This window comes from Scyliorhinus torazame, chromosome 1 (genome assembly GCF_047496885.1).
Source record: "Scyliorhinus torazame isolate Kashiwa2021f chromosome 1, sScyTor2.1, whole genome shotgun sequence".
Classification (NCBI taxonomy): domain Eukaryota; kingdom Metazoa; phylum Chordata; class Chondrichthyes; order Carcharhiniformes; family Scyliorhinidae; genus Scyliorhinus; species Scyliorhinus torazame.
Window position 1 is genome coordinate 329115851 of NC_092707.1, and position 23310 is coordinate 329139160.

General features: G+C 43.6%; 1 protein-coding gene and 1 pseudogene across 2 annotated transcripts in view; one reads left to right on the forward strand and one right to left on the reverse strand.

Annotated features, from left to right (window-relative positions):
- The window catches only part of ppp2r5a (protein phosphatase 2, regulatory subunit B', alpha isoform), a 367942-nt gene that overhangs the window by 121885 nt on the left and 222747 nt on the right, over window positions 1–23310 (forward strand). For both annotated transcript variants that reach the window (XM_072508692.1, XM_072508683.1), the window contains exon 2: window positions 11450–11646. In XM_072508692.1, the coding sequence (XP_072364793.1) occupies window positions 11450–11646 (197 nt within the window). The remainder of the gene's footprint in view (window positions 1–11449; window positions 11647–23310) is intronic.
- Window positions 10693–11203, reverse strand: LOC140429186 (reactive oxygen species modulator 1-like; annotated as a pseudogene).

Here is a 23310-nt window from a genome sequence, read left to right on the forward strand (position 1 = left end):
GGCCAGATGGTGGTGGGGGGGGGGGGGGGGGGGGGGGGGGGTGTTAATGTAATGCGGCATGAATCCAAGGTCACAGTTGAGGCCATACACATGTGAGCGGAACTTGGCTATATGTTTCTGCTCTGCGATTCTGCTTTGTCGTGCGTCCTGAAGGCCGCCTTTGAGAACAGAGGCTGAATGCCCTTGACTGCTGAAGTGTTCCCCGACTGGAAGGGAACATTCCTGCCTGGTGATTGTCGCACGATGTCCGTTCATCCGTTGTCGCAGCGTCTGCATGTTCTCGCCAATGTACCACGCTTCGGGACATCCTTTCCTGCAGCGTATGAGGTAGACAACGTTGGCCGAGTCGCACGAGTATGTACCGTGCACCTGGTGGGTGGTGTTCTCACGTGTAATGATTGTACCCATGTCGATGATCTAGCACGTCTTGCAGAGATTGCCATGGCAGGGTTGTGTGGTGTCGTGGTCGCTGTTCTGAAGGCTGGGTCGTTTGCTGCAAACAATGGTTTGAGGTTGCGCGGTTGTTTGAAGGCAAGTAGTGGGGTATGGGGATGACCTTGGCAAGATGTTCGTCTTCATTGATGACGTGTTGAAGGCTGCCAAGGAGATGTCGTGGTTTCCCCGCTCCGGAGAAGTACTGGACGGCGAAGGGTATTCTGCCGGTTGTGTCCAGTGTTTGTCTTCTGAGGAGGTCAATGCGTTTTTGTGCTGTGGCGGGTTTGGAACTGTCGATCGATGAGTCGAGCGCCATATCCTGTTCGTACAAGGGCATCTTTCAGTGTCTGTAGATGTCTGCTGCGCTCCTCCTCGTCTGAGCAGATCCTGTGTATATGGACGGCTTGGTCCATAGGGGATGGCTTCTTTAATGTGTTTAGGGTGGAAGCTGGAGAGGTGGAGCATCGTGAGGTTATCCGTGGGCTTGCGGTAAAGCAAAGTGCTGAGGAGACCGTCCTTGATGGAGATGAGTGTCCAGGAATGCAACCGATGCTGGAGAGTAGTTCATAGTGAGTCTGATGGTGGGATGGAACTTATTGATGTCATTGTGTAGTCGTTTCTGTGATTCTTCGCTGTTGGTTCAAAGGAAAAAAATGTCATCGATGTATCTGGTATATAACATCGGTTGAAGGTTTCTGTGCTGTTAGGGGGTCTTGTTCAAACTTGTGCATGAAGATGTTGGCATATTGAGGTGCGAATTTGGTCCGCATGGCTGTTCCATGTCTGGATGAAGAACTTGTTGTCGAAGGTGAAGATGTTGTGATCCAGAATGAAGCGGATAAATTGCAGGATTGCGCCTGGAGATTGGCAGTTGTCTGGTGGTTGGCAAGACCTCCTCACCGCACAGGACCGTCAACCGACGTTATACACCAGATACATCGATGACAATTTTTTCCTTCGGACCCACGGTGAAGAATCACTGAAACGACTACACAATGACTTCAGTAGGTTCCATCCCACCATCAGACTCACCATGGACTACTCTCCAGAATCGCTTGCATTGTTGGACACACTCATCTCCATCAAGTACGGTCACCTCAGCACTTTGCTTTACCGCATGCCCACGGATAACCTCACGATGCTCCACTTCTCCAGCTTCCACCCTAAACACATTAAAGAAGCCATCCCCTATGGCCAAGCCCTCCATATACCCAGGATCTGCTCAAACGAGGAGGAGCGTAACAGACATCTACAGACGCTGAAAGATGCCCTCGTATGAAACGGATATGGCACTCGACTCATCGATCGACAGTTCCAACGCACCACAGCAAAAAACTGCACTGATCTCCTCAGAAGACAAACACGGGGCACAACTGACAAAGTACCCTTCGTCGTCCAGTACTTCCCCGGAGCGGAGAAACTACAACATCTTCTCCGCAACCTTCAACACGTCATCGATGAAGACGAACATCTTGTCAAGGTCACCCTCACCCCCCCCATTACTTGCCTTCAAACAACCACGCAACCTCAAACAAACCATTGTTTGCAGCAAACTACCCAGCCTTCAGAACAGCGATCACGACACCACACAATCTTGCCATGGCAATCTCTGATGGTACCCATCAACATGGGTACCACCATTACATGTGCGAACACCACCCACCAGGTGCGGGGTACATACTCGTGCGACTCGGCCAATGTTGTCTATCTCATATGCTGCAAGAAAGGATGTCCCGAAGCGTGGTACATTGGCGAGACCATGCAGACGCTGCGACAACGGATGAGCGGACATCGTGCGACAATCACCAGGCAGAAATGTTCCTTTCCAGTCGTGGAACACTTAAGCAGTCATGGGCATTCAGCCTCTTCGGGTAAGCATTCTCCAAGGCGGCCTTCAGAACGCGTGACAACGCAGAATCTCCGAGCAGAAACATATAGCCAAGTTCGCACACATGAGTACGGCCTCAACCGGGACCTTGGATTCATATCGCATTACATTCACCCCCCCACCATCTGGCCTGGGCGTGCAAAATCCTACCGACTGTCCTGCCTTGAGACAATTCACACCTCTTTAACCTGGGATTACCCCTCTCTGAATGTGTAAAGACTTAATTACCTGCAAATGCTCGCATTCAGAGTATCGTCTTGCATCTTTGACTTTGTCTTGTATATATATGTTTCTGGAACCTACCTCTTCATTCAACTGAGGAAGGAGCAGTGCTCCGAAAACTAGTGATTTGAAACAAACCTGTTGGACTTTAACCTGTTGTTGTAAGACTTCTTTCTATGCTCACCCCAGTCCAATGCTGGTATTTCCACATCATTACTTCTTTAAGGAGGATTGAGGTGTTGGTTTAAAATGGGAAAGGCAAGGCCGGGGGGGGGGGAGAAAGAGAGTGGGAGTTGGTTATTTATTATGTTGTATAATTTAACTTCTGCTTTCATTTGTTTTGTTTCTTTTTTGTTTATGCTTACGCCTGAGAGGCTGTAATAATTTGATTGAATGATTTCTCTGCATTCAGACGAACATCCAGTATGTCCACAAGATTGAAATCCCAGCACAAGCTTGTTCTACTGGATTGAATTCACAATTTCTGATTCGCCAAATACATTTGCCCAAAAACATGATCTGAGTAAATTTCTCAAAATGGAAAACATTGTTTAACAATATTTTTCAATAAACTTTATCAATAATCATGAAAGCAGTCAAAAATTTAGCAATTAATCCAATGTTGAGTTCTTTTTGTTGAAGATATAGATTGCATGTTAGTTTACATATTGTGGTAGTCACCACTAGCTGTGTTATATGTATTACGGTAAGACACATATACTAGAGGTACATGGGTAAATCCCTGCCTGCTGACTCCGCCGGTGTGTGCTCGTCGGTGCTGCAGCCATTCTGGTCGCAGCTACAGGAGGCACAACATTGCTCAATAAAGCCTTGATTATTCCACTACTCTTGTCTTTGTGGTAATTGATAGTGCATCACATATTATATTTTCTTGTCACACCATTTATAAGTGGCTATATTGACAGCTTGTTTGAACAGTAGTTTAATGTATTCGAGGGCCAACATGGCCACGGAGATCAGAGAAATTGTCAAACCAGTAAGGAGCTATCTTAATATTCTTGGAAGTAACATTTTGGATCCTTTTTCTTGGCTATGCTAGAAATAGGTGTGATCCTATTTTCCATCTTGTGTCACCCTGCCTCTCCATGTGTTCTTGGTTTAATAGGGAGTGAGAAATTTTTCAGTTTCCTACTTCCAATGTATGGATGCCCATTTGTGCTTAATCCAGAGTGTGCTGTGTGAGGAATACATCTTTTTGTGGTTGAATTGCGTTTGTCAAAGGATCCCAGGTACACTTCAAATCTTCAGGACAAGCCCAGCAGTCAGAAGATTGGGTCTGAGGGAGGATCTCGATGTTTATCACATCTTTTGTGGTATTCCAGATATCTGCTCAGAATGTTTGGATTTTGAGGCCGAGCAAACCTTGCCATATCTTCAGATATTATGTTTTTTAATGATCCAGAACCCATCCTTAATTAGTAATGGCTTTACAGTTTTATTTAAATCTGGTGTAATACTTCTTTAGGCCTATTGCGTGTCTGTTAAAATCAACTCCAATTGTATTACAACATTGTTATTGTAATCTTGCATCTTTCCTTGCTCTGGATTATTTGCTTCGTGGGTGCAAAGTTTAAATTTAAAAAATTTTGATAGGGGCACAAATTTGTGTAACATTATTTGGTGTGTTAATGTCTTGGTACCTTCAGCGCCTCCCAGAATGTGGAGGGTGAGACCTCCCGATTCTGGTTATTAGTAGTATACTCTTCTATGGTTTGTGATATTTTCTCGCAGAAGGCCTGAACGACCAGGAATGGCCATGTCCAACCTCCATGGGCGGCGTTGGGCACAGCCCGCCTCCAACCTCGCATCCATTTAAAATGGTTTTTTTCAGAATACCCAATTCATTTTTTCCAATTAAGGGGCAATTTAGCATGGCCAATCCACCGCCCCTTCACATCTTTGGGTTGTGGGGGCGAAACCCACGCAAATACAAGGAGAATGTGCAAATTCCACACGGACAGTGACCCAGAGCCGGGATCGAACCTGGGACCTCGGCGCCGTGAGGCAGCAGTGCTAACCACTGCGCCACATGCTGCCCCAACCTTGCATCCCTGTAATATGGAGATTACAATCGCGGAATATTCACTGTTACTAGCCCTGGAAGCACCGATTTCCCCACTACAAAGAAGTCAATCCGTGAATATACCTCGTGTACTTGGGAGATGAAGGAGAGCTCCTTTCGCCTGGGTGGGTGAATCGCCATGGGTCTACTGCTCCATGAATGTGCCGTGTTCTATCTCCATGTTGGAGCTCTTTCCTGTTTTGGGATTTGACCTGCCTGCCTGTGGGTCCTGTACACAGTTAAAGTCCCCCCCCCATGATCAGTCGATGTGTGTCAATGTTGGGGATTTCCGCCATGGTCTACCTCATAAACACCGTGTCGTCCCAGTTGGGAGTGCACACATTCACCAGTACTGCCAGTACCCCGTCCAGGACACCGCTGACCATGATGTACCACCCCCCCTAGGTCCGTAACCGTCCTTGTCGCCGTAAGCACTGACCTTTTATTTAAAAGTATGGCTGCCCCCTGGCACTTGTCCCTTAGCAGAAATGGGAGGTCTGTCCTACCCAGCCCTTCCTTACGGCAGTCGGTCCTTCTCCCTCAGGTGCGTCTCTTTGAGGAAGACTATGTTGGCTTTCAAACTTTTCAGGTGGGCAAAGACTCTGGATCTTTTCACTGGGCTGTTAAGTCCCCTGACGTTCCAGGTGACTATTCTGATGTTTTTTTTGTCCCCTTACTCCTGTGGGGATCAACAACACTTACTTATGGATGCACCCCTGCAATCCGGAGTTTCTCTTTATTAGGGGTCCAGCCAAATGGCCGCCAACAATGAGTACGCCATATGGGTGAGCCCCGGAGCTCCAGGGTTTCCCTTTGTTCAAACACCCTCCAAAGTTGTTGCTTGCAGCACCACTTTGTTCCAAGTCACCACGTGTGGCCTGTTGTAGCCAGCCTAATACCCGTACTCCTTTCTTACCCATATTTCCCTTGTTTTCTTCTCTCCTCTTCCCCCAGTTGGCAATTCAGAAAGTAGAAAATAAGACAAAAAGAGTCTCTTCCTATGAGCTCTTCATCAGCATCTCTGCTCCCACTTCTCTAGTCCGTTCTAGGGGACGAACTTGTCCGCATCCGCAGGGGCTGTGAAGAAATGCTCCCTGCCTTGGAACGTGACCCAGAGCTTGGCTGGGTACAGCATCTCAAACTTTACACCATTTTTGTACAGCACTGCCTTCACCCTATTAAATTCTACCCGGCGCTTGGCCAGGTCAGCTCCAATGTCCTGATATATCCAAATCCGGTTGCCTTCCCAGTTCAGTTTTCAGTTTGTCTTGCCCAGCGCAGGTGAAACGAGGTTGTACCACGACCAGTACAACAGTCGCTGCCAGAGGACCTACTGGACGCAGACATCCTAAGGAAAGGGAACTGTGGCGACATGCATGTGGCGACCGTGTAGCGAAGCACTACACTGTCAACTCCACCTCCACATGTGCAAGGCTAAGCCTAATGCAGCTAAAAGTAGTACACAGAGCCCACTTAACCAGAACCCGAAGGAGCAGGTTTTTCCCAGAAGTGGAGGACAAATGCGAATGATGCCAAGGTGACCCGGCCAACAAGCCCACATATTCTGGTCTTGCCCTAGACTTCCTGAGTTCTGGGCAGCCTTCTTTGAGGCAATGTCCAAGGTGGTAGGGATGAGGGTGGAGACTGCCCAAGAGTGGCAGTCTTCGGGGTCTCTGAACAGCCAGACCTATTCATGGGGAGGAGGGCTGACGTCCTTGCCTCCCTAATCACCCGTTGGAGAATCCTGCAGCACCACTCAAAGCTGCAGACTGGCTGTCCGACCTATTGGAATTTCTCCAAATGGAAGGAGAGTGGGAGAAGGAACAGGGGAACCAGCCAGAATCGAAAAACGACTGGAGAACAAAAACCGCAATCACTACTGTAAATAATGTAAGACGACTGATGTAAATTATAGAAACAGACCGATGTGTGTAGATATGTTTCTGTATCCTTTGCCTCCTAATGTATGCCCATGCTTATCCTTGTTTTGTATACTACAGAAATCTCAATAAAAACATTTATATTTAAAAAAAAGAAGAGAACGGAAGAAACAGCCCCTCAAACTGAGTTGCCGACCCGGTGAAGTTAAAACACAGGACTGGATGTGTGCTGCACAGTGAAAGCAGTGCGTTTGCGACAAGTAAACGATCCACTGGATCAGATCCAAGCTAAATCGAGCTATATTATGGTCACTGTCTCTAAAATGGTCCCCCATTGCTATTTCATCCACTTGTCAACCTTAATTTTCTAATGCTAAATCTAGAATTGTGTCCCCTTTCATTGGGCTTGTTACGTGCTGGCTAAAAAAGTTCTGAATGAAGTTCAGGCATTTTGCATTCTGTGCCCTTCACCGTGTTCGCATCCCAATTGATATGCTGGTAACTGAAGTCCCCAACGATTACTGCTCTATTGTTTTTACTGTCAAAAATCCATCTACATATTTGCTCCCAGCAGTGCGGCTGCCCCTTTTTTCTAAGTTCTGAACTCAACCCATATGGCCTCATTTGATGCTTCATTTAGTATATCATCCCTCCTCACAGCTGTAATTGATTCTTTAACCCCATCTTTTTTTATTCCCCTCCCTATCCTGCCTAAAAGCTATTTCCAGGGATGTTGAGATGCCGTTTTTGCCCTTCCTTAAACCAAGTTTCCATTATGACGATGATACCATGCTGCCATGCCTATCTGTGCCCTCAGCTCATCTGCTTTATTTGCTATGTTCTTGCATTCAAATATTTACTTTTTAACACTGCTAAATTCCTGTGCTGTACATTTTTTAACCTGTGTACTTCTGTCTTTCAGAATCACTCACTAATTCTTCATCTCCTGTTCCCTGCTTTAAACGGCAATAGCAAATTTCCCTGCCAGAATATTCGTCCCAGTCCTGTTCAGGTGTGCACTGTCCAGCTTGTCTAGGTCCCACCTTCCCCTGAAATGACCCAATGCCTCTGAAATCTGATGCCCACCCTCCTTACACCAGTGATCCAGCCGCATGTTTAATCGCTGATTTCTCCAATATCTGTAATCAAATATGGGACTTGGGGTAATCCTGCAATTATGGCTTTGGAGTTCCTGTTTTTCAATCTCCTTGCTAGCTCCCTAAAGTCTGCTTTCAGGACCTCATCCCCATTTCTACCTAAATCATTGGTACCAACCTGGACCACAACCTCTACCTGATGATCCTCCCCAGGACAATGCCCTGCAGCCACTCCCTGGCACCAGCGAGACAACATATCATTCTAGAGTCACGTCTACGACCGCAGAAACGCCTGCCTGCTCCCCTAACTTATGAATCCCCTATTACTACTGCTCTTGCGGTCTTCTTTGTCCTCTCCTATAAAGCAGAGCTACGTGTGATGCTCCACATCTAGTTTTGATGCACCCGAGGAACCAAAACAGAAAACCAATTTGTGAGTGGGACCCCAGAGAATTTCTGCACTACCTGCCTAATTTCCTTGGACTGCCTGGTGGTCACCCATTCCTGTTCTTTCTACAGGCACCAAAGCTACGGTGTGACCATCTCTTCGAGCATGCTATCCACATAGCTCTTAGCCTTGTGGATGCACCACTGACTCCAGTTGCCATGCGAGCTCTGAAACCCAGAGCTCAAGGCTCTGCAGGTATGACACTTCCTGCACGTGTGGTTGTCCCGGACACTGGTAGTGTCCACAGCCCATATTTTACCAGGCGTGTATTCCACACTAACTGGCTGTCCTGCCAGAACTTCAAATTTACTTCCATTATATTAACTTTATTTTCCTTCGGTTTGCTTATGCAACTTTATTTTACTTGGCCGTGGCTTAACTTTATTTCCCCATTGCTTGTGTTTCTTGCTTAAGTATAAGTAGCCCACTCTTCTAAAAAATAATGTGCTTTTCTAATTCTCAGCTACTTCATGACACTAACAGCAATTCTTCACAAATCAACGAACTTGTGTTTCTCCTGTGATGTCAGGTGCTAGGTGCCTACTCGGCTGGGGCCCTCCTCTTGCACTCTCATCTAGGTGCTGCTGACTCCCATCCAGGGTGGGCCTCGCGCAAACTCCTCTCCTCAAGGTGCGCTGACTACCTGTCTCAGGGTCCTCTTCTCGCACTCTTCTCTAGGTGCTGTTGACTGCCTGGCTTGGGATCTTCCTCTCCCACTCTCCTCCTCCTTCATGTAAATGTATAGGTTTAAAGTAATTAATAGAAGAAGCAAAGGTGGTAACGCAGTGAGTGGTTTAAGATGTGGAATGCACTGGCTGGGAGTGTGGTGGAGGCACGTTCAATTGAAGCATTCCATAGGAGATTGGGCTGTTACCTGAAAATGAAGAGTGTATATGGTTATAGGGAGAAGATAAGGAGTGGCATGAGGTGAGTTCTCATTCAGAGAGCTGGTGCAAGCAAGATGGGCCAAATGACAAGCTCCTGTGCCATAACAATTCTGTGATTCAGTCAGTTTTGAAGATTGGCAAAGCTAATTTTGATTCTAAAGTAATGCCACGATGCTGCTTCATTAAAAATAACCTCTTTTGTTAAGCTTATAAGCAGTTGTTTTCATGTCTGCATGGTGTTACATTTTTCTGTTTATTGATTGAAACTTTGAAAACTAGGAACAAGTTTATTAAATAGTGATTCAGAAAGGGCACTGCAGAGTTGCGCTGATTTATCAGAAACTAATTACAGAACTTTAAAAGAAAACAGCTCCAAGAGAAAATCTTGGCACCAATTGGAAGCTTGCAAGCTGGTGTCCTCCGAACTTAGGACCTGTGAGGATAATCTGACTTCTGACTTAATCTATTTGTTTACTTTCTATTACTCTATATTTACCCAAAATATTTTTCTGCAATTATAGCCATTTGGAAATTAAGATACGTTGCCCAATTATATATTTCCAGGGGATCACCCAAAAAGAAAAGTTTGATTAAATGATAGTCCATACAATTGTTTTTTTTTAATGACTTGAGCAGTGTTATGAATGCAAATTAGGTCTCAGTGGGTAAGTTCCTTGGGCAGTCCCCAAGGCATTAGTAGTTTTGCTTTAAATCGTACGCCTAGTATTTCCTTAAACAGCTTGGGATATTTTGTTACATTAAAGGCATATAAATGCAATTTGTCATTGTCAAGTCAATTTAATACTTTGCTCACTGTTGAGGTATTGGCTATGTTATGGCCCACATACATGGCTATAAGCAATCGTACATAACTTTATAAGTAGCTTGCCTCTACAGAAAAAAGTAATCTTGGGAAGTATCTATGTTTCAGTCATCATGGAATTCATATGTTGACTGCATACAATATTGCAATTTTTAGAAAGCTTTTGCCTGTATGTATTGCTATCCTGTGTGTCGAACTCTTAATACATTTCGATAAAGTGAAGGGTATTTGGAATTTGAATGAGAGGGCTGTTGGATGGGTAAAGTTTCATCAGTGTGTGCAAGAGCCTTCCCTTTGGGTGTGATTGAACAGTCTGCCTCAACACATTAATCAAAATAAACTTTATTCTAAGAACTTAGTTAACATTTATATAAACACACAGCAAGAATTTTTATCAATTACAAACAAAGACACCCCACAGCTACAGAGAATCTATGTATAACACTTAATGAATTCCCCCTTAACTGTTCAAATTCAAAAACAAAATCCCATAAACCAAAAAGAACCTTTTAAGGGCGTGACCAGAACTCTGCATTCTCACTTGAATAAGACTGGCTTTTCCTGAGATTCTAATCCCGTCTCACCAGGTTTAAACCCTTCTGGAAAGCAAACTACCATAATAGGTAACTGTAATCAATGGGTTTTTCACTGAACAGATATTTAAAATGAAACTAGAGAGAGACAGGCCAAAACACTTCTTTCTAGTGTCTGAGTCCCCAGCAGTCAAATGTGAAAGCGAAACCAAAGACAGCTCTCAGAGCCACAGCCCAGTTCCACCCACATAATGACATCACTAAAGGCATGCGATAAGACAAAAACCTTTTTTTTTTTATCCAATAGTAAATCATATACTTTAATCTCCATTATTCTACAGCTGGTAATCAAAGGGGCAAGAGACAGGTGATACATTATCTGCAACTCTTGAAATTTCAGCAGAAAGAAAAGAATGATCTGATTCCCATTCCAATCGCCATGAATGTTCCCAATGTGTTGCCACTCTGCATCACACCACCCAGCAGCTCTCTCCCTCTCAGCCCCAGCCTTTCCCTGAGCTAGCCGACATGGTGTTGATGATTGTGGTGATCAAACCCATTTTGCGGGGAGTTGGTGCTGGGCAATCTGAATTTGCTCCATCTGTGATGGGGAGGCCAGTCTGGCCCCAGCTCAGCCAGTGGTCACTGGTCACCTAAACTGTGGTTGGCAGATACTGGAAGGGTTTCTTTGTGGAGTAGTCAGCTGCTGAAGAAGCTCTCATTTGTATTTGTGTTGAAAGGAAACAAAGTTAAACACTTAACAATGATTATACTCACCGGAGGCATGAGAAACTGCCAAAATGTGCACCAGCCGCCATGTTGATGCACAGCCCATCATGAAGCCCATTCTAACTCTTTTGAAGCAGCTGGGCTGTGACTGCTCATACGGTCCCACTGTGACTGGCATTGCAGTGGAGGGGGTGATTCTGATTCCCAGTCCTTCAGGTCGACATCACCCCCACAAAAACCTTTCTTAAAGGGACACTCCTATGACATTACTACAACTGTCTGAAATTGTTGTAGTTTGTTAAACCGTATGAATTGAAATGCACGAGTATTACTGGGAAAGATTTAAACTTAAAACAAGTGTTTTTCAGATTAAAAAATTAAATGCCTAAATGCTGAACAAGTATATCTTTTCTTCTTTCTACAGATGCTCCAAATGCTGAACAGCATGATCTCTTCTGTCAGAAACTACAGCAGTGCTGTGTGATTTTTGATTTCATGGACTCGGTTTCAGACCTAAAGAGCAAAGAGGTCAAAAGAGCAACCTTGAATGAATTGGTGGATTTCCTCACCTCAAATAGAGGTGTGCTTCTTGAACAAGCTTATCCTGAAATAGTGAAAATGGTACGTGACCATGTGCCCATAAAGATATCATCTGGTGTATTTTTGCAATCTGTTGTGGGTCATACTTCACTGACAAACTACTGTTTAATTCATGTTCATTGTGGGAGTGTACAGATTCTTATTGGATGGGGCAGAGAATTAATAAAATACCAGCCAGTAAGAGCATTTTAAACCATTTGAGATCAGCTCTTAAAGAACACAACCATAGCTTTGCATCGGGTGTGGAAAGCAAACCTTGTAGTTCCTAAATGTAGGAGGAATTTGTATATTGGCAACCGAATGCTTTGGTCACATTTGTCCAATTGGTGCTCGAGTAAATATGAACTAGTGTATCGGTAACTGTTTCGGACTTTCACAAGTGAACAGTGAACTGAACAGAAATATAATTTAAGATCTGACAGTATTGGCTTTTGAGTACTTAAGATGGACTTCAAAGATCAGTGTCCTCATTTAGCGATTAACTGATGCTGGGGGGAGGGTTTAAACTATTACGGCTGTGGAAAGGGAAAAAAAATAGTGATTTCAAAATCCTAATTGTCTATCTTTTGGCCCTCTTCTCCACATTTCTACAGCTACTAATCTGCTCAACCACACCCTAATTGGCATTTAAAACATTACTCTATCAGTCTCTAACCCTGTTATTTCACCTGGTCCAGCCTCGCCTTCACTTCCTTGCGACACTAACTTGAGCACATGGTGGACAACTGGTTCATCACCCAATTTGGCTGGACCACTTAAACTATGATTGGTTCCTACTTCCCTCTGCCAAAACTGCTTGAGACAAAGATAACTTCCAACTTCTTTTTGCTATTACAAATCATCTTTTCAAATCACTCTTCCCCTGCTTCTTCCACTTCACCTCCAATAACAAGTGTGAGGTGTTCATGGATTTCTTTGTCACTGGGTTTGAGACCATCTGTTTGACTCTCGCCTGCTTTCTCTTCCCCAACTCACCAGGCCAAACCTCCTCGAAGGTTCCCTTCTGGCATTGCCTTATACATGTATCTTTCTCAATTTTGTCTTTTGCCTTCCCCCTTGAGTTCATCGTGTCTGTGAAGCCTACATCATTCTCCTTCAACCTTTTCCCAATTAAATCACAAGCTACACATTTCTCTTTGGCCCTCGGGTTGGCTAATCGTCTTTTAAAAAAATATATATTTGTATTGAGTGTTCATATTTTGTATCCAGCAAAACTATACCAACACATATATTCACATCAGAAGAGCATCCCAACAACAATTGTGGGCTTGGCCCCACCTTTAACCAGACATACTTTTCTTGCATATTTGATATGCTTCATCATGGCCAAGACACTTATTTACAGACACTTGTGTACAGTTTGGTCGAGGCTTTTGATCCACTGATGGCAAATTTTATTTTCTCCAACCTGAGAAATTTTGCCAGGTAAGACAGCCAATCTGCAGCCTTGGGTGGTGCTGCCGATTGCCAGCTAAGCAGGATTCTCCAGCGGGCGAACAGGGAGGCAAAGACTAGGGCATTGGCCCTCCTCCCCATGAAGAGCTCTGATACCTTGAAGACCGCGGGGGAGAGTGAGCTTGGAGGGACATCCCTGCACAGGAACTCTCCTCCATCTTCATCCACTCCACTCCCGGTTCCTTGACTGCCTTCCCAGCTCGTGCCTGTGCACGAACCCATCTGCCTTGGCTGGTGTGGTAAAGTAGTATTCCTTCCCCTGGAAGATTACCCACAGTTTAGCTGGGTACAGCATTCCACATTGCACCCCATTCTTCTAAAGGGCTGTCTCGGCTGCATTAAATTCAATGCGGTGCTTGGCCAGGTCTGTCCCAATCTTCTGGTACACTCTAATCGAGTGGCCTTCCCATTGGCAGGACCGCACGTGCCTTGCCCAATTTAGAATCTTCTGATCTTGGTACCGGTGAAATTTTGCTGTGATGACCCTTGGTTGTTATCCCGTTTTAGGCTTTGGCCTGAGTGACCTGTGGCCTATGTCTATTTCCGGAGGTTTGGGAAAGTTCTCCCTCCTGACCAACTTACTCAGCATCTCGTCCACATCTTCTGTGGGGTTCTTGCCTTCGGTACCCTCCGGCAGCCCCATAATGCAGAGGTTTGGCAGCGCGACCAATTCTCCTGGTCCTTGACCTTCCCCTTCAGTGCCCCTTGCGCGCCACCAACCTTGCCATTTCTGTCTCCAAGGAGGCGATTTGGTCACTCTGGTCGATTGCCACTTCCTCCAGTTCTCTGATGTTTGCCTTTTGTGCGTCCAGCCGCTGCTCTGACTTTTCCAGCACCGCCTTGAGGGAGCCAGGGCTTCTGCAACCGCCGCCTTCACCATTACTATCATTTTGAGTTTGGTGGTGTCTGTGTTTTAGTAGCTCCTGAGTCAGGAGGTCCATCCACTCGTTTATCGGTGGGTAGTCAGGCATGATCCCCAGTGTCCCAGCCCGCTCGGATGTGGTCGGTTCCTACTCGTCCCGCTTGCTCGCTGACGTCCCATCCTTCCTCTCTAGACTTTTACTGATTTTACCATCTTTTCGGGTCCTAGAGTTATACCCGGGCATTGTTTGGTAGGTTTGGTGGTCTTTCATCAGAACTGAAGAAAGATAGATACGCAAGAGTTTCTAATTCAATAGAAGGGGAAGTAGAAATGATTTCTCTCAACTTGTTGAACTCTGTTCTCTCCCGTTTTCATCAAACTCAATGACATGGGTGTTGTTTTCTGGGGCACCGACCTCCTGTTTGGGATACTGATCACTTCTTGGCAGAGGCCAAATTCAAACTCTCCACTAACCCGAAACAACCCGTTTCTACCTTCTCAAAATCCATAATAATACTGTCTTGATTGACCCCTTGTTTCAGTCATTTTATGCCCTATTAACTTGTTTCTTTTGATCTTGATTCCATTTTGTTTTCTCCTCTGGTCCAGTTTCTTTCTATCTACATCTATGCCTCTTCTGATGCCCAATGTTACTTCAACAGCTTTCAGTTTCCTGGTCCTATCCATTTCCTTTACACTTTGGACATCTCCCCTCTCTATACCTCCATCCCCGCCAGTATGACTCTGAGCTCTCCACTTCTTCCTTGAATGGAGACCCAACCAGCCCCCACCAGCCTCCTCCACCTGGCTCCAAGCAACATCCCCGCCAACATTTCTATGAGTACCCACATGGTCCTAGCTATGTCTGCCTTTTTATGGAATTTGTGGTACACTCATTATTTGAGTCCTACTGGGCCCCTCTCCCTCATCTCTTTTTCTGTTACATTGATGACTGTATCATTTACCCCTCCTGCTCTCGCCTTGAACTCAAAAATTTAGATCTGATTTAGATTTATTGTCACGTGTACCGATGTACAGTGAAAAGTATTGTTCTGTGTACAGTCCAGACAGATTGTTCCATGTATGAAAAAACATAGAACATATGATAAATGCACAATGTAAATACATAGACATTGGGTGAAGCATGCGGAGTATAATGCTAACAACAGTAGAGAAGAAGCGTAGAGAGATCCGTTTAGTCCATAAGAGGGTCATTCAGGAATCTGGTCACAGTGGAGAAAAAGCGGTTTTGAATCTGTTAGTGCGTGTTCTCAGACTTTTGTATCTCCTGCCCAATGGAAGAGGTTAGAAGAGAGAATAACCCAGGTGGAAAGGGTCTTTTATTATTCTGCCCGCTTTTCCAAGGCAGTGGGAGGTGTAGACCGAGTCAAAGGATGGGAAGCAGGTTCACATGATGGACTGGGCTGTGTTCACGACTCTCTGTCGTCTTACTGTCTTGGGCCAAGCAGTTGCCATACCAAGCTGTGGTGCAGCCAGATAGGATCGTTTCTGTGGTGCATCTGTAAAAATTGGTGAGAGTCAATTTGGACATGCCAAATTCCTTACTTTGCTGAGGAAGTATAGACGCTGTTGTGATTTCTTGGCTGTGGCGTTGTGTTTCCAATTTCCGCTCTTCTCTCGCCTCCACTTGGCCCATCTCTGACTCTTCCCTTCCCTTCCCTCCCATCCCCTTCCTTGACTTCTCTGTGTCCATTTCTGGAGATCGGCTATTAATTTCTGCAGTCCCATGTGGGACTTTGCGGAACACCTTTATTCAGTCCGTAAGAATAACCGTGAGCTTATTGTAGTTTGTCATTTTAATTCCCCACCTTGCTCCCAATCTGATCTGACCGTTTTGTCCATTGTCTGCTGCAGTGTTCCAGTGAAGCTCCAGAAACAGCATCTCATCTTTTGTCTCTGCACTGTACAGTTTACTGTACTCCATATTGAGTTCATCAACTTTAGATCATACCTATGCCTCCATCTTTTTCTATGTTTCTTTCTTTATCTCCATGTTGCATTCAAATGACTGCTAAATAACCATTCACATCTCATCTGGATACAAGTTTTGCTTTTTAATCATACCCATTACTTTGGCATCATGAAATATTTTGTTAGTTAACCGTTCCTCTCCACCTGAACACAAATCGTCCCTTTTGTGCTTCCTGCCCCCCCCCCCCCCTTTCTTTGCCCTACCTTTCTTTAGTTCTGATAAAAGGTCATCAATCAGAAAATCAAACTCTGTTTCTCGCCACTGATGTTGTGGGACCTCCTGTGTAGAACACATTACAGGTGTATTTAGTAGTACCTCTTTTGAAATGTGCTGAGAGGCTATTACATCCCAACCCTCGGAATGAGAGGTAAAGAGAAAAAATGCTGGTCACTCTGTACTCCACAAAGTGTCCTGAATGCCTCTGAGAGGCCTTTTGGTGTCTCCTGCATTTTCTGCCTCTTTTCTTGTGTTTCTCTTCATGGTTCTTGCAACACCTTGTAGATCATAGTAAAGCAGCATTTATATTGGCAAGACAAATGCAAAGTACCGTGCATGCTTCGAAATCTGAAATGAATCAAAAAGCGCTGGTCAATAGGTCAGACAGCATCTGTGGAGAGAGAAAAAGAGTGACATTGGACGTTGGTGCCATTGTAAAGATGTAAAGAGGGGTGACCAACTGCATTCATTTTAAGTTAAGAGGGCTGTTTGGTTTCGTTATTTTCTGTAACACATCATCATTATGATGGTATTTTTTATTATAAAATAACAGTTTTGTGTTTATTTGTACAAAATGTATCGATTATTATTTTGTTTCTTGCATGTTTATGGCCAGCCCTCTTCAAATTTCCATTCCCATATGGCCAGTTTTGTTTCTCCGCTCTGGTAGTAAATTTTAAATTCCCTTTTGAAACCACCCAGACTCTCCATTGCTCTTTCCTTCTTTAAGATGCACTTTTAATCAAACTTTTAATTATTTCCTTCTGTGGCACAGTGTCAAATTTTGTCACTCGCTCCTGTGAAGCATCCTAAGGTGCTTTACTGCATTAGAGATGCCATGTAAAGGCAAGTTGTTGATGGCAGTTAGTAAAAGAAATGAAGATTGCAAAGATAGGGAAAAACAAACGGAAGGAGGAGGAGATTAAATTAATAACATAGCCTAAGCTGGAGATTTGCATGGTACAAGGGATGTGAATAAATAGTTGAGCCAGAGAGGCAAATTTTGTGTAAGAACATAAGCATTAACTTGCACTTTGGCAAGAGCAGAACTGTAAATTGAACATTCCTGGAATAGACACAGGATAGAGTAGGAATAAAGGGAGGAATAGCACTATTAATCAGAGATTCCATTACTGTATTCAGACACTGGGATAGTGCACAAGCTGAATTGTTTTGGCTATGTTTAAACATTGTAAGGGAAACTATTGCTCTGCTCTTATGTCCAGGGCTGCTTTCTAATTCTAGTATGTTTTTACTTCAACAAGGAAAGAGGCCACAGCTCTGGATCTTGTTCTAACAAAGGAAGTGGGGCAACTAGATAGTATAAAGCCAGATGAACACCTAGGTATTGGCAAATATAACATGACTGGTTTGAAACAGAAAAAAAAGTGAAAATAACTAGGAAAGAAACAATTTCAGTGACGTAAGATAAATATCCCAGGTAAATTCGAGAAAAAGTATGTGTTAGCTGGGCTTGTGAAACGAGGCATGTGAAAATTTCCAGATGACCCCAAAATACAGAACATGGTTAACCATGGACAGGGTTTACGAGCAACTGATGAAGGGTGTGGGCAAATTAATACATTGCAGGGGGAGCGTTTGGAGGAAATGTAACTTGGAGAAAGATGAGATGATGCATTTTGGTTGGAAGAGAAAGAACAGTAAACATTTGGTCAAACTTTAAAAGAATTGGAGCACAGAAACCTTGTGATTCAAGTACATAAAAAGTAGAAGGAAAATAGATAAAGCTGTAAATATGTACACAAGGTTGTAGATTTAATGAATAGAAGCGTAGAGTACAATATCAAGACGGATGCGATAAACCTATGGAAATATTTGGTTAACAGCAGTTGTTCAGTGCAGTTTTGGGCATCTTACTTTAGAAAGATTATCTAGACTCTGCAGGAATACAGAAGAATTCACAAGGATATTAAGGGTGAAAAGTTTTAATTATGAGAAAATAGGTCAATTTCATTAGACATCATATCGAGGTCTAGTAAAGATTTCGACAATCTCTGTTCATTCGAATAAAAATGGTTAATCGGTCCTCTAATAGAAAGTTTGACGAAGCTAATCAGGAAAACCTATTTTCACTGGTGAATTGGTGAACAAGAGGTTATAAATTCCAGATTATCACCAGTTGAATGATTTTCGGAGGATTTTCTTTGAACTCAGATTCGTTAGGCATTGGTTGCGGTATCAGAATCTGCAAAAGCTTTTAGAAGTGCTGTGGGTAAATGTTTGAAAAAGTATGTTCCAAGTGTTTACAGAAAAGGTAGGGGATGGGACAAAATGGGTAGCTTTTTTGGAGAATAGGCATCGGCAGAATGGGCCGAATGGCTTTATACTGGCTATTTGACTTGTGTGGCGTGAAGGATTTGAATTGTAGAGCACTTTGTGGTCTTATGAAATGGGTCGAGATCCAGAAAAACATCCAGCATAATCACAATAGTATTTAACCAGAAAGAACGATACGGCACAGCATCGGTCCTTCGGCCTTCCAAGCCTGTACTGGCCATTATTCCACCCTTTACCAAAACCCTCAGCACATCCTGGTGCCATATCCCTCTATACCCATCCTAAAAGAACAATGATTGTATATTATTGTTCAGAGACAATAGTATATCATTGTTCAGTGACAATAGTATATCTTTGTTCAGAGACAATAGTATATCATTGTTCAGAGACAATAGTATATCATTGTTCAGAGACCATAGTATATCATTGTTCAGCGACAATAGTACATCATTGTTCAGAGACAATAGTACATCATTGTTCAGAGACAATAGTACATCATTGTTCAGAGACAATAGTACATCATTGCTCAGAGGCAATAGTACATCATTGTTCAGTGACAAACTGGGAAATTTAAATTCAATCAATTCAACCAAAATAAGAAGCTACGTGCAACAATGGTGCCCACTGTCATTAAAATCTATCTAGTTCCGTAATGTCCTTCAGGGAGGCAAATCTGCTGATCTTACCCAGTCTGGTCCATGTTTGACTCGACCAACAGCAATGTGGTCTACTCTTAACTGTCCTCTGAAATTGGATGTAGTTTATGAAGAGAATAGATTAAATGGAATGAAATTGGAAAGTATTGTACCGCTCTGGAAGAATTTCAGCAAAAATATAATGGTAAATTTAATTTGGATTTTTTTTTATTGTGACATTTAAATACTCTGCGTCAAAAAACATTCTTGCAGATGTTGTTAGCTGGTAGTGTAAGAACAGAGTTGTTGTAGATTACCAGCATTTAAGGGTGAGCAGATGATTTGCATGAGTGAAGCCTCCTGTTGATTTATTTGTCAACAAGATATTTGATATGCACAGAAACCCATCACTGAAGCAGAGTTTTGTCTTTATAGCCTCCGTGTTGACCCTTGCCCTATTAGAGCACAAAGGAGAGTCTGGTGAGGAGGCTCAGGCGCACCTTACATGCCACATAGCATTTTCCTTTCTGCATTCAACCCTGGCGATGCCGGAAATCACTAGTAAAGACTTAACTCCTTCCTGCCAAGTTTAAAATATTTCTCCGTTATGCGACAGGGATATCTCACAGGCAGAGATAGCCTCATATAGAATTTATACTCTCTCCCTGTTAGGACACACCTAAGTTCTGAATGTGTACCTGTTGTTTGGCAGAGCTCTGGCTTTGGAGCTCCATTAGTGTGTACATAGGAAATGCTGGTGTTTAACCCCCATAAAAGCATTGGTAAACTCCTTGGTGCTGGCCATGGTTACCTTACTCATAAGGGGAAGAATCACAGCCCCTGATGACAAAGCTTCAGATTCGAAGCACAGTAGTTTGTGAACACCTATAATAAATTGAGATTTAGCTGCGTGCCAACTAGCTGTTAATCTTAGTTCTGATCCTGTTACTTTCAAAGGTTTTTGACTGCTTTTGCTTAATTTTCTAAAATCTGTATTATTGGCAGGTGTTGCACGGCAGAAAGCAAAGAAAATCTAAATGTGCAAAAGTAAGTTATGCCTTTAAGACTGTAAACAGGGAAAGCCCAAAATATCAATGTGAGTACAAAATTGTCCCCTGTAAAGTATGGTTAGACTTTGCCAATGCCTCCAATTCCTTTTGTTTTGCCTTTTTGTCCCTCATGTTTGGTCCATTTTGGAAAGCAATTTAAGAAATCTCTCCCTCTGCATGAAAATCATGCAGAAAAAACAATTTTCAAATATGTGGAAGTTGTCTTCAATTGTATTTTTATTCTTTATTTACTCCAGAGCCCTTCATCAGTTGCTCACAAACCCTGTCATTGATTCCTGATGTCGTGCAACATTCCAAGTGCTATAGCAACCATCAATACGTTCATCTAATATCCTTAATTTGAGAAATTAAACCCCGTCAGCAGGTTGTGTTATGGCAAGGTACCAGATAAGCACTATCTTCATCTGACAGACTCACTTTCCCATGGAAGTAAAAGGATTATAAAAACCGTAAGATGTAGGAGCAGAAGTAGGCCACTCAGCCCATCGAGTCTGCTCTGTCATTCAATGAGACCATAGCTGATCTGATATAATCCTCAACTCCACTTTCCTGCCTTATCCCCATAACTCTTCATTCCCTTACTGATTAAAAATTAATCTATCTCAGCCTTGAGGAAAAGGTGGATGGAGCAGGAGGAAAGAGAGAATCTATAATCTCGCTTCGGAAACAGATTGTGAGTTCACTCCAATGAGTTGGACACAAAATCTGGACTGCAGTACTGAGGGAGTGCTGCACTGTCAGAGGATTAGCAGTGTATCATCATGAAATATGTCTGTTTTCTTCTCCATGAACTCAACCTTGTGCAGACCCATACCACCACCCTGGGTGATTCACTCGCTCAGCACATGCCAGGAACTGAACTTAGCATCCATCTTATCTGTCTGTTTCAGTACCGCTGCACATAGTATATTTATCACAGTCAAAATGAGATACCCAGAGCACATGGTATCCATTATATAACACCATGACCTCATATTTTTTACCCCTCAGTAGATATTCTGTCAGTTTGGGATTGAGTGTGGTACTAATTATGAAACTGTTAACTTTGAAGCATGAATACATGTATTGGAAACATATTCATTGTTTTACAGGTAAGAGACTTGGTGTTAAATCCATTTAAATGAATTACCTAATTGAGCAAAAAAAGGACTTGTATGATGCCTTACACAACCTCAGGACATTACAAAGTGCATTGTAGTTAGTAATATCCCCTCTAATTTTTTAGTTGGTTGTGTGCAATCTGTGCAGCATTTCAGTGCGCTGTATCTTTAAATTGTTTTGTGCATTTGCGTCAATGTAATATGTTAAAGGAGACAACTTGTGAATCACCTACGTGATATCTTGGTTTCTGCACATCCATGCATGCGTGTGGCTTAAAGGGAGCTTTGCAATTAATGAGCACTTTTGAAGTGTAGTTAGTGTTGTAACATTGGAATCTCAGCAGTCAATATGCGTCCAGAAAGCTTCCACAAAATGTAACTTGACGATGACAAGTTGTGAAAACAGCAAAATACTGTGGAATGCTGAAAATACCCAGCAGATCTGTTAACAATGTGGAGAGAGAAACAGAGTTATAATTTCTCAATATAACACTGCATGCCATTTACCATGTGATTAAATCTGGAGCCACGCTTGTCTGTTTGCCTTGACTACTTTCTATACTACTTGTATAGCACTGCATATCTTGGAATAGACCTGGGATTGAACCTGGAACTATGCTTGTTCTTTGTCTCAGCCTCTTTCGGATTAAACTTGCTGTAGTGATAATTGAGGGATGAATGATAGCCAAGAAAAGAGACATTAGTGCATAACTCATAAATTAGAAATCACTATTTCATTTCTGCATGTTTTACTTAAACTTCTTTAGCTAGCTTGTGCTGCTGTTAATTTATCGAGGTATGCAAGTAAAAACAAAATCAATCAGGTACTTGCTCTGAGCTGCTCCCATTCTGCCATTATAAGCAAGACTATTGCCGCACTTCTGGAACATTGCTGTGAGTCTGAAGTCACATTTAGGCCAGATTTGTGTAAGGATGACCGGCTTCCCTCCCTAAAGAGCATTCATGAACCAGATGTATTTTTGCAACAACCCATGGTCCCTGACTGATGCTTGTTTTTTGAAATTCAAAATTTATTTAATTAACTGAATTTAAATTTCCCAAATGCCATGCTGGGAATTGAACTGACTTTTCTATATTATTCGTCCAGACACCTGGCTTCCTACTCCATTAACATAACCAATCTCGTATACACCCTCGTCTGCTGCTGGTTTGGGCACATCATGATTTTTTATGGTAAAAATGAATTTGTCTCATTCATTTTTAAAAGAAATATATGTTTATTCATGTTTACCAACAACATTTTTGACAACCACCCCCCCAATAACAGAAGAAAAAAGAAACGCAAACACAACAATTAAACATTGTACAAAACATTTACATTGGGTTACCCCATGTACAATAGCCCCCCCATATGACATTTAAAGGTACTCGTAGGGAAGCCCCCATCCCCCCCCCAACAGAACCCCCCCACCCCAACAGAACCCCCCCCCCCCCCCCCCCCCCCCACCCTAGGGTTACTGCTGCTGCTGACCTTCTAACGCTCCGCAAGATAGTTTAGGAACGGTTGCCACCGCCTGAAGAACTCCTGCACAGACCCTCGTAAGGCAAACTTTATCCTCTCCAGCTTAATGAACTCTGCCATGTCATTTATCCAGGCTTCCACACTGGGGGGGCTTTGCGTCCTTCCATAATAACAAGATCCTCCGCCGAGCTACCAGTGACGCAAAGGCCAGGATACCGGCCTCTTTCGCCTCCTACACTCCCGGCTCGTCCGTTACCCCAAATAATGCCAACCCCCAACTCGGCTTGACCTGGACTTTCACCACTTTGGACATAGTCCTTGCAAGACCCCTCCAAAACCGCTCCAGTGCCGGGCACGACCAGAACATGTGGACGTGATTCGACGGGATTCCCGAGCACCCCACACACCTATCCTCCACTCCAAAGAACCTACTCATCCTCGCTCCTGTCATATGCGCTCTGTGAACAACCTTGAATTGTATTAGGCTGAGCCTGGCGCAAGAGGAGGAAGAATTAACCCTACTCGGGGCATCAGCCCACAGACCCTCCTCTATCGCCGCCCCAAGCTCCTCCT